Source organism: Equus caballus, chromosome 15, assembly GCF_041296265.1.
Source record: "Equus caballus isolate H_3958 breed thoroughbred chromosome 15, TB-T2T, whole genome shotgun sequence".
Taxonomy (NCBI): Eukaryota; Metazoa; Chordata; class Mammalia; order Perissodactyla; family Equidae; genus Equus; species Equus caballus.
In genome coordinates this window covers 66,997,006-67,011,905 of record NC_091698.1, presented here as the reverse complement: position 1 = coordinate 67,011,905, position 14,900 = coordinate 66,997,006, and the positions used below count along the sequence as shown (strand labels likewise).

The 14,900-nt window shown below is 34.0% G+C and overlaps 1 protein-coding gene across 2 annotated transcripts in view; it reads right to left on the bottom strand.

Moving 5' to 3' along the window:
• FBXO11 (F-box protein 11) overlaps nt 1-14,900 on the bottom strand; it is an 89,254-nt gene that overhangs the window by 19,314 nt on the left and 55,040 nt on the right. The window contains exons 2-7 of one of the 2 annotated variants that reach the window (XM_001498271.7): nt 4,769-4,896; nt 4,544-4,625; nt 3,986-4,130; nt 2,324-2,453; nt 1,285-1,368; nt 1,076-1,208 (exon numbers count right to left, since the gene is read on the bottom strand). In XM_001498271.7, the coding sequence (XP_001498321.6) occupies nt 1,076-1,208; nt 1,285-1,368; nt 2,324-2,453; nt 3,986-4,130; nt 4,544-4,625; nt 4,769-4,896 (702 nt within the window). The remainder of the gene's footprint in view (nt 1-1,075; nt 1,209-1,284; nt 1,369-2,323; nt 2,454-3,985; nt 4,131-4,543; nt 4,626-4,768; nt 4,897-14,900) is intronic. The other variant, XM_005599993.4, reaches the window with a different exon arrangement.

Genomic DNA, 14,900 nt, shown 5'->3' with positions numbered 1-14,900 from the left:
AAAAAATTACTTTTTTAATCAGTAAAAATACTGTGCCCATAAAACTAGTAACACAATAGAAACCTTTGGTTTTTAAGTTGGGTATTATTTTTGGAGGCGGAGCTTTTAAAAAACATTTGTATTGAGTAGCTAGGATTAATATTCATTTTATCAGTTAACTATGTTTCACTGCTTTACCATAAGTAGTCATATTTAATGTGGATATTATTTGAGTACCATTATACTCCTATCTATGTATAATCCTTCTAATAAGATTCAACTACAAACAGTATTTAGTATCAAATGCAATGGCATATTAAAAAATGGTTTCTTGTGGAAACAAAATCACCACTAGCAGCACCAGAAAGAGGCTCAGGGAGAGGAATGAAGAGGAGAACAATGACTGGGGAGAGAAAGAGAGAAACCTGTTTATTTAAACTTACTTCCAATACTCTGATTTAGAAAGTAATGAAAATCACTAGTCAAAAATTTTCTATACCTTCTCCTGCCTTTTCTTTGTGGTGAAAATGGGGGAAGAAAGCAGAAAGCGCAGTAAATGCAAATTTCATTAACAAGTAATAATTACTAGCTGTCTTAAAATGGTCTATGTGCTGTATCCTTAAAAAGCCAGAGAGAGCACAAATCTTTAAATGACCGATCAGTGCTCAACAAATATTTCATTACTTTTATTTTTAGAAACCCGACCATAAAAACAGCTCTGAAATAGTACAAAAAATATTTTTAAAAGGACATTTGTTTCATTAAAAGTAAAGCAATGAAAACATTAGCAGCTTTATTTTCAAATGACGAAACAAATATTTTCTTTCCTTAATGAATAACTAAGGCAGATGAACAAAGTACTGACATCAAGAAATAAATACATCTAGAAAAACAAAAAAAAGAAACAGATACATCAATAATTTCTGAACTCACATGTATTCATTTCCATCATATATATGAAAGACATTTAATTCCTATGCTTTCCTACCATTAAGGTATTATAAAGGTTCACCTGGACTTTTAAGTCACTAGCATTTTAAAAACCCATCATGTACATAAAATGTTAAAATTCTAACGATAACGCTTTTCAAAATACCTGCACCAATCATGGTGATTGGAGATTCAATATATATCCATTCATCAGTATATATTCCAGAATGAACAAAGATAAGTCCATCAAAATGAGCTTCTTGTACGCCACCAAGGGCATCTTCAATTGTATCATAATACTAGAAAAAAATAAGAGTCAGTACAGAACTAAAAGATTACCATTTTAAGTCTTATAAAAATACAAATCAAACCTACCAACATATTTTCTCTTCCTTTGTATCTTGCAGGGTTACTGTAGAAATGTTCAGCAAATCCTGGCTTTACATGTGCACCTTTATACTAAAATGTCAAAAGAAAACAAAAAACACCCCAAAATAAACATCGACTACTATATAAACATTATATTCTAAATTAATTTAGTACTGTATGAATATTTCTTATTAAATATCAAAACAACTAATTATTCCAATAAATTTTCTGTTGCACAGTACAATGTAAAATCTGGAACAGCTTATGGACTCAGTAATATCCAGTAAGGACAAGGTTTCTCACTCTCAGCACTACTAACATTTTGGGACAGATAATTCCTTATTGTGGGGACTGTCGTGTACTTTGAAGGATGTTTAGTAGCATCCCTGGCCTCTACCCACTAAACACCAGCAGCATCCTCTTCTCCACTTACGATAACCAAAAATGTCTCCATTGCCAAATGTCCTCTGTGGAGCAAAATCACCCCAAGTTGAGAAGCTCTTAATAAAGGACCATATGAAAATTAAGCTAAATGTGAAACTTTAAAACAACCATTGAACACTAATAATTTAAATAAAACTTCAAACAGACCCATAGAAAGAACAACTGCTCTCAGGCTACTGATGTTTACTCCCACTGTTTAAATTATTAATAAACATGTCAGCAGTGAAAGAATTGTTGGATATTTTGATGGTTGGTAAATATTCATTGGCTTGAAACCTATTCTTGAATTTAACTTTTTTTTTTTTTAAAGATTTTATTTTTTTTCCTTTTTCTCCCCAAAGCTCCCCAGTACATAGTTGCATATTCTTCCTTGTGGGTCCTTCTAGTTGTGGCACGTGGGACGCCGCCTCAGCGTGGTCTGATGAGCAGTGCCATGTTCGCGCCCAGGATTTGAACCAACGAAACACGGGCCGCCTGCAGCGGAGTGCGCAAACTTAACCACTCAGCCACGGGGCCAGCCCCTTGAATTTAACTTTTTAAAAAAGGAATTTTATTGACAAATATATAATATAAATCAATATTTTCTATTTATACTTCATACCAACTGCTGGAAACTCTCTTTCCAAGGATTTGGATGTTCATATTCTTCTGGATTAATCTGGTAGAATTTGCCAGGTTCAGGATGCATCATAGGGCGGGTATATTCAAACACTTCCATGTATAATCGTTTCCTGGAGGGGGAAAGGAATTAAAGATTTCTCCATAAAATGTCCTTTAAACAACTATAAAAATTATTTGAGGCCTCAAAAACTTACAAGAATTGCAAAAAACAGAATTCTAAATGTAAAAATATAGTTTTTGGCTAAAACAATATAACTGCAGGGCCGGCCTGGTGGCGCAGCGGTTAAGTGTGCACGTTCTGCTTCCGCAGCCCGGAGTTCACCAGTTCAGATCCTGGGTGTAGACGTGGCACCCCGTGGCAGGCGTCCCACAGAGAAAGCAGAGGAAGATGGGCATGGATGTTAGCTCAGGGCCAGTGTTCCTCAGCAAAAAGAGGAGGACTGACAGCAGTTAGCTCAGGGCTAATCTTCCTCAAAACAAACCAAAAAACAAAAACCAAAAAACAATATAACTGCATATGGAAACAGTCTACCCCCCAAAATAAAAATTGTCACTTCTTCCAAATTTGACTGTTTAGTCAGGGGGAAAAAGCCACCTTACTATAAAAGCTCATAGAGTTATTTAAGAAAATGATTTTCAATAAAATACTCTGTTAGAGAAGAATACTCTTCTTGTATCTTTAGTTCATTTAAATCCTATCAAGAACTGTCAAATCCCAGAAATTGGAGTGACAGTAACTATTATCACTTCCTGTACAAAGCAAAACATTTCTTTCTTCTTCTGCTGTTCATTCTCTTTTTCCTTTTTAACACAAATATTTTCTTTCTTAAATTTAAGGTGTCGTTTTTTGCATCATAGAAGTAATACAGAGATGCCGTAAAATATAGAAAAGTATAAAGAAAAGAGATAACCTATACTTTCAGTATATTCATTATTAACAGTTTACTCTATTTCCTTTTCATCTATAGTTTCGTTTTTTACAGCTGTGATTTTATAGCGTATCAAATTTTGTATTTTGCTCTTTTCACTTTTGTAACATAGCATTTTCCCATGTTCTTAAAAACTGTAACAATCATAAGAGTGTTAATGACTATATCACAACCTTCCAAGAAGACATTATATTGTTCACTTAGTCCATTCCTTTATTCCTGGACATTTAAAGATTATTTTTAATTTTCCCTCACTATTACCTATTCTATTATGAAAAATCTGTAAATAAGGCAAAAAAATTTTCAGAAGTGGAATTGCTGGGTCAAAGGGCTTTCATATTTTAAGATTCATGAATACAACTGTCATACTATTTTCCAAAATGATGCACAAAATTTACATTTTCACTAAAGATTAAGTTAATTAGCTGTTTTAAATTAGACTTACTTGTTTCTAAAAAGCAAATAAGAAACATTTCCCACAATCACTCAGTTGCTATTAACTGATAAAAAGTACTTTACGGTTTTATAAACACCACCTGGACCGAGAATTCACATTTATGATAAACAGGTAACTTGGAATCTATGAGCATTGTAATTTTGTTCTGACTATTTAATTGTAACTAACAACTCATACTTTAACTTCTCTACCATCTTTAGCATTTTGGGCAGTAAATAATATATCTCAAGATAATAAGAAATAAATTTTCACTTACCACAAAATTGGATCATTAGCAAGCTCACTGAAGCGTTTACACACACAAGCTGCTCTACAAAGATCCTGTTCCAGCAAGTAAGAGAAGATTTTTAGAACCACTTCATCTGGCAGTTTCTCCTGAAGATACTGTTCAGCAGGTGCTGCTATAAAGAGAAAAACAAACAGAATATAAACAATGTATTGTGCAGGCAACAACTTTCTCATTATTTAAAGAGTGTAATTTTCATTTTATCTAATGAATAATTTTTTTAAATGACAATCATTTTATAAGCAATTTGCTTTCATAGATGACAAACATTTGTCTTCTTTTATATTGACCTAACAGGTATTCTTTCTTTTAGCCATTATGTACCATTTCAGAAAATGGTTAAAATAAAAAGTATTTTTATACAAGAATTAAAGTCAAAGAGGGAGAGATCAGGGTTTTCATGTTTATTCTATCATAATCATTTTCTCAGTCCCAAATGTAACACTAAACTACACTTAATTTATTTTAATTTTTTGGTATCAAAGAAAATTATCTGATCCTATTCTTTAGTTTTCCCATAGGAAACACCTGATAGATCTTGTGATTTTCCAGACACTCTTGCACGTTTTGCACGATGACCAAAGTTCTCCGTATTTGAAGTTGAGGCACCCTTCAAAAACAAAATGAAACTTAATTAAGCAAATATTTTACCATACATAATCATTACTTGCAAAAAACGATGACATTCCCTTTTTTGTTTGTTTCCTAACAATTCTCTCATTATAAAAAGAAAAGCAGTTATATTTAACTTACCTCCATACTGCTCTTTGTAGGACACGCTGTTCTTTTCGGCAAAAGAGTTTTTCTACGAAGTTGGTATGGACTATTTTGTGCACCAGGACCTGATTCTTCTGCAACCATATCTGCAGGTACATCATCATCTGTTATAAACAAAAGCAATAAGAAAAATGACACCTATTTTGAAAAAAAAGCTATATGATGCAGTAAACTTTTTAAAAACTTCATAAATTTTGGGGGGGATGGGGAGAGATACAACTTTTATATAAAATTCCAGCCAATTGGATAACCATCTGAAAGAAATGTTGGATTTCTACTTCATTTCTTACTTGAAAATAAATTCCAAAACAGACCATATATTTAAATACAAAAAAATTAAAATAAAATCATTAGAAGAAAATAAAGAAAATTATTTTTTTATAAAGTGGAGAAGCTTCTTTAAGGTATAACAAAACTTGGAAGGCTTGGTGAAGAAGATTTTCACCTTTTAGGGTGAGAAGGGCAGCCTGGCAAGAGGTGTCAGGGTTAAAGCGGGGTAAGGAGGGTGTCCACGGAGAGGGACAGCTCAGTATAGGGATACCAGGTAGAATGAAAAGAGGATCCGCACAGAGGGTGGCCTGGCATAGGGTCTTGGCGCTCAAGAAGGGTAAGAACGAAGTCCATGTTGGGGGAGGGTGGCCTGGAATAGAGAGTAAGAGCCAGAGCAGGGAGAGAAGGACGTGGCACAGGAGAGGGTATGGTGGAACTGGAAGACTGGTTACATACAATAGAGGGATTGATCAAATAATTAAATAGGAGAATGGAAGCCAGATTTCTGTCAGAGAAGAGAAAGGTAGAATACTTTTGGTATTTTGGTATAGGTAGAATACTCTATGGTGTTAGACTGGAATTGGAAGTATCAACGTGAACTCATGGTTTTTAGTAGATAGATATAGAAATAAATATAGACATAAATGTTTGAATGCATGTGGATATATGTGCATACATTGCCTAGTTCTGTCCACTGACAGAGACTGGAAGCAGTGACACTCCAACAGTAATGAGCATGAATAGCATTTGGATCTTAGCTTCTGAATAACATTTTCTATAAAAGGAATAAGGGCTCCTTGGAAAAACAGCCGATTCCAGGTAGGGGGAAATATAAGATGAGCCTAGAATATTTTGCAGCAGAAACAAGAAGGTGCCCAGAGAATGACGAGGACATGTCAAAAGGACACAGAAGTCAGCCTGAATGATAACGTACTAGCAAAATTACGTTGGCGCATGAAAATTCATGATGATAGAAAAGGGATTATAACCCACTGAATGGAGAGCAACCCATAAAATAAATAAATGAATAAAGTGAAAGTTTGATAAGGCATGAGATAAGGAAAGTGTCTCCCCCATAAGATACTTATTAAGTAGAAAGGGAAAAAGAGTAACTATAGTAGAGATGCCAATCAGACACTGCCTTAATCAAGTGATCAAAGTGAACATCATCTTTAATACAACAAATTGAAACTGTGCTGCCTGACAGCATACAAGATCACAACATCACATTTATGATACAACTGACAAAGATGCATAACCTAAATCTATTATGAGGAAACATCAGCTACACCTGAATTTGTTCTAATTTGTTTTGAATCATCTTCAAAACTGTCAAAGTCATGAAAGTCAAGGAAAGTTTGAGGAACTGTTCCAGATTGAAGGACAGTGGGATTGAAAGAGATTGAAGAGATATGGCAACTAAATGCAACATGTGATTCTGAACTGGATCCTTTTGGTAAAAAGTTGCTATTGGGGGGGCTGGCACTGTGGTGTAGTGGTTAAGTTCATGCACTTGGCTTTGGTGGCCCAGGGTTTGCGGGTTCAGATTCTGGGCACAGACCTACACACCCCTCATCAAGCCATGTTGTGGTGGCATCCCACTTCCAAAAAAACAGAGGAAGACTGGCATAGGTGTTAGCTCCCAGCAAATCTTCCTCAAGCAAAAAGAGGAAGATTGGCAACAGATGTTAGCTCAGGGCTACTCTTCTTCACATCCCCCCCCCCAAAAAAAAGGGTTGCTACTAGGACAATTAGTGAAACTTGAATGGGGGGGGGGTCCTGAAGATTAGAAGATAGTAATGTGTCAATGTTAGCTTTCTGATTTTAATAGCTTTAGGATAGTCATTTAGGAGAATATCCTTGTTTGTAGGAAATACACACTAAAGTATCAGGAGATAATACGACAACAGGTTGGCAACATAGTCTTGAAGCTTCAAGGAAAAAAATACTTCTTTGTACTGTACTTCTAATTCTTTTATAAATTTGGATTGTTTAAAAAAGAACTAATAAATTTGAGTAATACATACAAATTTAAAAATTCTGCTTGGAAAATGAACACCATCAACATAGTCAAAAGAAACAACACAATTAGGAAAAAATATTTGCAATACATATCACAAAGGGTAATTTCCTTATTATATCTGACTGTCTACAAAGCAATATGGAAAAGATCAACAATTCAATAGAAAATTGGGTGAAGGACATGAACAGACAATTTAGAATTAAAGGAAAACAAATGAAATGCTAATAAAAACTACAATAAGGTATTTTTCATATGACAAATTACCAAAAATCAAAAAGTAAGATCACACACTAGTATCATCAAAGGATAATGAGAGGAAAAAAAAAAAGTTCTCAATTGCTCTAAGGAAAGCGATTTGGCAATAGCTATTATTACTTAGTGATTCCATATCTGGGAATTGATTCTGCAGCTGTATTCACACATATGTGCAAAGTAGTATGTACCAAGATATTCACTGCAGTGCTGTTTATAATACTGCAGGGTAATAATCAAAATGTTCATCAATAAGGATTTAAATAAACTATGGTATAGTTACACAACACCAATTATGCAGTCATTACAAAATATAAAGCAGTTCTATATAGACTGGTAAGGAACTAACTCCAATACATAGTAAGTATTAAAAACCAAAATATACAGAACAATGTGTTTAGTATATGCATGCGTTTTAAGATTACACATACATATGCTTATATATGTACAGATTTACTAAAATATAAACTCCATGATGGCAGGGAGCCAACTTGCAGAGGATCCCACTGGCCAGAGATAATCTGATAATCAGTAAGAATAAGTGAAGCGAACTGAAACATATTTAAACCTGAGTTTATAATGATACTTAAAAAAAAAAAGGTTATTTTGAAAGATGCTAGTGAAAACCAACTCATTGTTTTGAAAATTGGTGAATAATGGGAAATAATTAAGCATTTATTCTTCCTCTCTTATATAAACAGAACCACCAGGTAACCAAGTATTAGACTGAGGGGACGCTTCCCTATAGACACATTCTAGCAATAAATGAAAAAGAAATAATAATTAGAAATAATAAAAATTTGCAATCTCTTAAGAGTTAATGGCTTTAACCATTGAGTATCAATAGTTCCTAATATCACAAAAAGAAAAACAATCAGACATTATATATCTCCTGAAGAAAGAACACACCACCATCAACGAGGTTTTGCCAAAAACATCAAATCTGAATGTGATCAAACCTGTAAAAAGACTCTTCAAGGTCGAACCATACCCATTTCTTTAACAAATAAATTGCATGGAAAAAACAGTGGGGAAAAAATAACCAAACTAAAGCATACTGTTTAAGAACGTACACTTTGGTATTAAAATTATAAAGAAAAAAGCCTTATCATGAAAACGCTTTTTGTGGGGAAGAAAAGGGGTTATGATTGGAATGAGGCACACAGAAGGGTTCTGCAGTGGCTGGCAAAGATCTACTTCTTGACCTGTTGGTATTATAATACCAATCTTAATAATTCAATGGCTTAATAATTCAATAAGCTATGTATTTGTTTTATATGAGTTTCTCTACCTTTATATTTTATAATAGTAAAAGTGTTTTAAAAAGGTGGAGGGTTGTAACAGTGTAGTATTAAAAAACAGATTTTTCCAACAGCAGACTTTGGGCAAATGAACATTTCTAAGCCTAAATTTTACCATCTATTAAAGATGATAAGAGGATCTTAAAATTTACAGGCTGTTGAAAGGATTTAAATAAAATTACATATTCAGGACACTTAGTATGCCTGGCTCATATTAAGTGCTCAATAAATGTTTTAGCTCTTATTATTTAAATAATATTCTATTAACATGACTTTCAAATGAACTTGGAAAACCAAGTAAGTTTTCTATGTACTGCACTATTAGTAAGAAAATACAGCCAGTGTGATATGCCTAAGTATTTGTGGAGTCATCCGTCTATAGTTTAAGATGTGGTTAGTTTCTGTAAATGTTTCATGTGTGCTTGAAAGGAATATCTACATTCTACCTTTAGAGTAAATACACCTAAACACACCTAAAAGATCAAATTTGTTAACTGTGTTGTTCAATTTTTGCTGAGGTAGTGGTAATGGTGGTCTGATTATCTACTGGCTTCTGAAGTAAATGTGCTAAAATCTCCCACCATATCTGTCGGTAGTCCATTTATTTTTAGTATGTACATCTTTGCTTTATGTACTTAAAAGAAAATGTTATTTGGACATACAGATTCAAGATTATAATTTCTTCCTAGTGAATTATTTCTTTCATCATTATGCAATGGCTCTCTTTATCCTTAATAATGCTTTTTGCCTTAAAAAACCTACTTTTACCTGATAATATTTTCCAAACAGATTTCTTTAAATTTATTTTTTATTTTGGTGAGGAAGTTTGGCCCTGAGCTAACATCTGTTGTCAATCTTTCTCTCTCTCTTTTTTTTTCCACCTCCCAAAGCCCCAGTACATAGTTGTATATCCTAGTTGTAAGTCCTTCTAGTTCTTTTAAGTGGGATGCTGCCACAGCACAGCTTGATGAGTGGTGTGTAGGTCCGCACCCAGGATCCAAACTGGCAAACCCTGGGCTGCTGAAGCAGTGTGCGAACTTAACCAATACTCCACCAGCCAGCCCCCTTAACAGATTTCTGCTTTGTTTTATATCAGCCTAGTATTTTTCCAACCCTGCATTTTCAACTTTTTACTTTTGGGTCATTACATTTTAGATTTAGATCTTTTTAACCATTTATTGTTACATTTTTCTTTCCTTTTCAGCCAAAGCAAGAGTATCTGTCTAATCTGCTACTTAACCCACCTAATGCCAACTTCTATGATTACATTTTTTTGACATTAATTAATTAATTTTTTGGTGAGGAAGACTGTCATTGAGCTAACTTCTGTGTCAATCTTCCTCTATTTTGTATGTGGGATGCTGCCACAGCATGGCTTGATGAGCTGTGTGTAGGTCCATGCTTGGGATCCAAACCCGGGAATCCCAGGCTGTCGAAGTGGAGCACACGAACTTAACCATTATGCCACCGGGCCAGCCCCTCCATGATTACACTTTTAATTTCTGAAAGTTGATTTGGTTTTTCAAGTCTTACTGTTCCTTTTTCATACTAGCCTGTTACTTCATCAGGCTTCACTTCCTTTTTTTTTTTTTTTTTTAATCCTTGTAATCATTTCACACACACATTTTATATTCTTTTAGATTGTTCTATCATTGGAACTTTTAAAAATCTATGCACAATCAGGGAAGTTGTTTCAGGTTCTAGGCCACATGCCTGGAGCTTAGCACTAGCTCTATTTTGAAAAGGTGCAAGGCCACATCTTCTAATTCAAATTCACGTACTCAAATTCCATTCCAGATTCCTCAGGACATATATCCAGGACCAAAGTGTCCCTGTGCTGTTTTATATAGCAGCATCAGCTCCCACATACTGCTTTGATTTGATTTCTCTGATTTCTGGCACCTGGTAATTTCCTTCTCTTCTTTCCTTCCTTAGAGTTAGCTATGCATTTAGTTTTGCTCTTGTTTTGCGTTACATTTCTACATGTTTGTAGTGTATATACATGTTTTGGGGGTGATATCTCTATCAGTTTGGCTTATCATGCAATTGATAGTTTCTACAACACTCAGAAGTACATTCTCAAACTTTTCATCCTATACAACCCCCTCTCTCACCCTACTCCCACTCCTGTTTAAAATCTATAGATCTTATTATTACAGATACACACTCAACCACCCCACTCTAGAATCCTCCTTCCCTTCTCACTATCAACACAGCAAATATTAAAGAGTGAAGAGTAAGGAATTCAGAGGTAATAACAGGAAACAAAAGATGTCGGTTAATTCAGCTGCAACCTGAAGTTCACATCAAACAGATGAAGCTACATGATTTGAATCATGTAATGCCATAGGAACCTCAATTTCCCATTTGTAAACACTGTCCTGTTCTAAAGCACTCAAAGTTCAGTTCTAAAAGAACTGTATTAAACTCTTATTTATGATGAGGTAAAGACTCTGTGCTAAGTTTCTATATAGTTCTCATAATTATCACTGACTGTTCTGAGAATCAGGTACAGTGCCAGAAGGTATTACAAAGGAGTCATTCTGAAAAGATCACTTGGCTACTACTGTAATAAGGAGAGAAGAAAGTTTAAAAAAAAAAACAAAACTTCTAGGCATTAGTGTTCTGTTCATTTTCTGAACTCCTGTAGTACCGTATATGTACCATACATTCTTTACCCTATCATAGCTGCCGTATGTTGTTATTTACTTTTTTTGGTATATGCCATATTTTCCTAACAAAACTATAAACTCTGAGGGCAAGGCCCTTCTTGTATATTTTTCCTCAGCGTTTAGCTCAGTGCCCAGTAAGTACTCAATAAATGATGATTTTCATCTATGGAGAACCCTTTAATTTTACTCAATTCAAAGAGTTTTTCCCGGAAACCATCACTAGTGGTGGGCTATGATGACCTTACATACTACTTTGCAGGAAATAAAAACCCAGACAGGAACTGCTTTACTTCTTCCTACCTCCAACTCCATGAACTCATTTACACGCTTATCCATTTTTTTGGTTCCCTTCTGAAATTACGGAGAAGTATTCCCTAGGATAGATTAGGTACATATATAAGGCAAACAAAAAATCTGTTAAATAAATAAATGGAACACTAATGTGAATGATGCATTGTTGTTGCCAAACTGGCTCCAATCCAAGAACCAAGAAATCATGAAAGATTAGTTATAGTTTTGTTCCAAAAAAAAAGTCTAAAAACAAGACCTCAAAATTATATTTAGTTAAAAAAGTTTTAACTTTATAACTCACATTTACATCTAATATTAGAATGACAGTATCTTGATGTCAAGTTGTAATCCCAGACTAATAAAGAATAACTCAGGGGGCTGGCCCCATGGCCGAGCGGTTAGGTTAGCACACTGTACTTGTTAGGCCACGCTGAGACAGTGTCCCACATGGTGGACCCAGAGGGACCTGCAACTAGAATATGCAACTGTGTACTGAGGGGGGGGGGGGGGGGGCTTTGGGGAGAAGAAGAAGAAGAAAAAAAAATAAGAAGAAAAATATTCAATTTCAACTGTAACTTATAAAAAACAGTTTTCAATTACAAGAAACGTTCTCGACCACAGATGTCCAAAAGAAATGGAAGGTGATCCATATATGTAATTTTTAATGCTCCAGTAGTTATATTTAAAAAATCAGTGAAATTAATTTTAATACAATTTTCAACCCATTATATCTATCATTTTAACACATAATCAATATAAAATTGAGATATTTGACATTCTTTTTTCATACTATATCTTTGAAACCAGTATGCATTTTTAACATGTCTCAAATTCAGACAAGCCATATTTCAAGTGCTCAATAATCACATGTGGCTGGTGGCTACCCTAACTGGACAGTACACACACACACACCCCCTCTTTTTAAACTCTAATTTTCAGATAAAGTTAGTTTCATGAAATTTAAAGGGATGCTATACACACGATTTCAAAATTTATTTTATAATTTTTAGATTTTACTACAAATTCTATATAAATATACTAGAGTCTTCACCATTAATAGGAACTATAGGGATAAGTAAAGGCTTCTGGAAAATAAGCATGCTTCTTAAACTGAAAAATTATCTTTGAAATCTTTGGTACTAAACAGCACTGAAAACTTACACTAGAATTCATTTCAACAAAAGAAGAGACCTAAGTCTGTAGGTTCTGAGGTAGCAGAACACAATTTTTACATATCTTTATAACTGTCTTAAAGATCTACAAAAAATTATACTATTGACTGGTTGGGGTTTAAAATCTATACACTTTAGTTTACAGACTAACCAAAAGTTAGAGGGTAGTTTATGGAATCTAATTTAGAGAAGTTTTTTCCCCCCACAAATACCACACATATTCCACATTACTTACCCATAGCCACAGATCAGGCTGGAAACTTAGGCAAATCTGTGCTAGTAACTGTGTGTTTAGAAACAGCTCCCAGTCTCACCATGCAAAAGAACCACACATGACAACTGTTTCTAACACAGTTGGAAACTACCACAGCTTTTTTCCAACTACTAAAAAAATAATCCATAAATAAACTGAAATCAAGACAAAATTTATTTTAAATGCTTTTTAATTTAAATATTTTACTTAAAACTTAAATATTTTACTTCAAAAATTTACTTAAGTATTTTAAGGTAGGGAGTCCAGAAGTAAAGTCATTATAAAAAACTGGTTCTTAAAAGCCTGACTTGTTGTAATCCGATGTTTTAAATGTTATTTTATTTATAGTTACAAACTTTGAAAATTTAATTATTCAAGATACTGTTATATACTTCCATTAATGTATTCAGTTATTATTTATACACATACTCACACCAGCATACACACATATACTTCTGCTAAATTTTCACCACAACACAAACTAAAGGGACTATGTAAGACTGGTCAAAGAAAATATATTTACACCTTGACCACTGAATAATGATCTTCAGAAGGCACATCTTTGATATTATAAAAACTAGTGAAAACTCAAAGGAGGCTTTCATTTCAACAGAAGAAATTTAGACCAATTCATTCTAAACTGCCTGACACAAAGTGTGTTCAACAAATATTTGCTGAATGAGTGAAGAATATATATGCTATGCACTGTATGAAGTACTGGTAAAACATTGACTATTAATTCTTCTTTGAATGTTTGGTAGAGTTCACCAGTGAAGCCATCTGGTTCTGGACTTTTGTTCGTTGGGAGGTTTTTGATTACTGATTCAATCTCCTTACTAGTAATTGGTCTACCGAGATTTTTTATTTCATCATGATTCAGTCTTTGTAGGTTTTGATCCATTTCTTCTAGGTTGTCCAATTTGTTGGTGTATAATTGTTCATAGTAGTCTCTTACAATCCTTTGTATTTCTGCAGTATCAGTTGTAACATCCCTTCTTTCATTTGACATTTTATTTATTTGAGTCCTCTTTTATTTTTTGGGGGAGTCTAGCTAAAGGTGTGTCAATTTTGTTTATGTTTTCAGAAAACAAGGTCTTATTTTCAACGATCTTTCTATTGTCTTTTTAGTCTCTATCCCATTTATTTCTACTCTAATCTTTGCTATTTCCTTCCATTAACTTTGGGATTCATTCACTCATTCTTTTTCCAGTTCCTTGAGGCATACAGTTAGGTTGTTCATTTGAGACTTTTCTTGTTTCTTGAGGTAGGCATTTATCGCTATGAACTTCCCACTGAGAAATGCTTTTGCTGCAGCCCATAAATTTTGGTATGTTCCATTTCCATTTTCATTTGTCTCAAGGCATTTTTTGATTTCTTATTTGATCCACTGGTTGTTCAGTAGCAATCTGTTTAATTTCCACATATTTGTGAATTCACTAGTTTTCTTCATGTAATTAACTTCTAGTTTCATACCTCTGTGGTAAAAAAAAAAGATGTTTGATATAGTTTCAATCCTCTTGAATTTATTAAGATGTGTTTTGTGGCTAACATATGTCATATCTTGGAAAATGAGTCTCTTGTAGGCAGCATATTGATGGGTTTTGCTTTTTTTTTTATGATGGGTTCTTGGTTTTTTTTTTATTGATGGGTTCTTGTTTTTAGGTTCTACCAAACATTCAAAGAGGAATGAATCCTTCTCAAACTCTTCCAGAAAATATAAAAGGAGGGAACGCTTTCAAACTCATTTTATGAGGCCAGCATTATTACCCTGATGCCAAAACCAGACAAGGAGGCCACAAGAAAGAAAAATTGCAGGTTAATATCCCTGATGAACATAGATGCAAAAATCCTCAACAAAACATTAGCAAACTGAA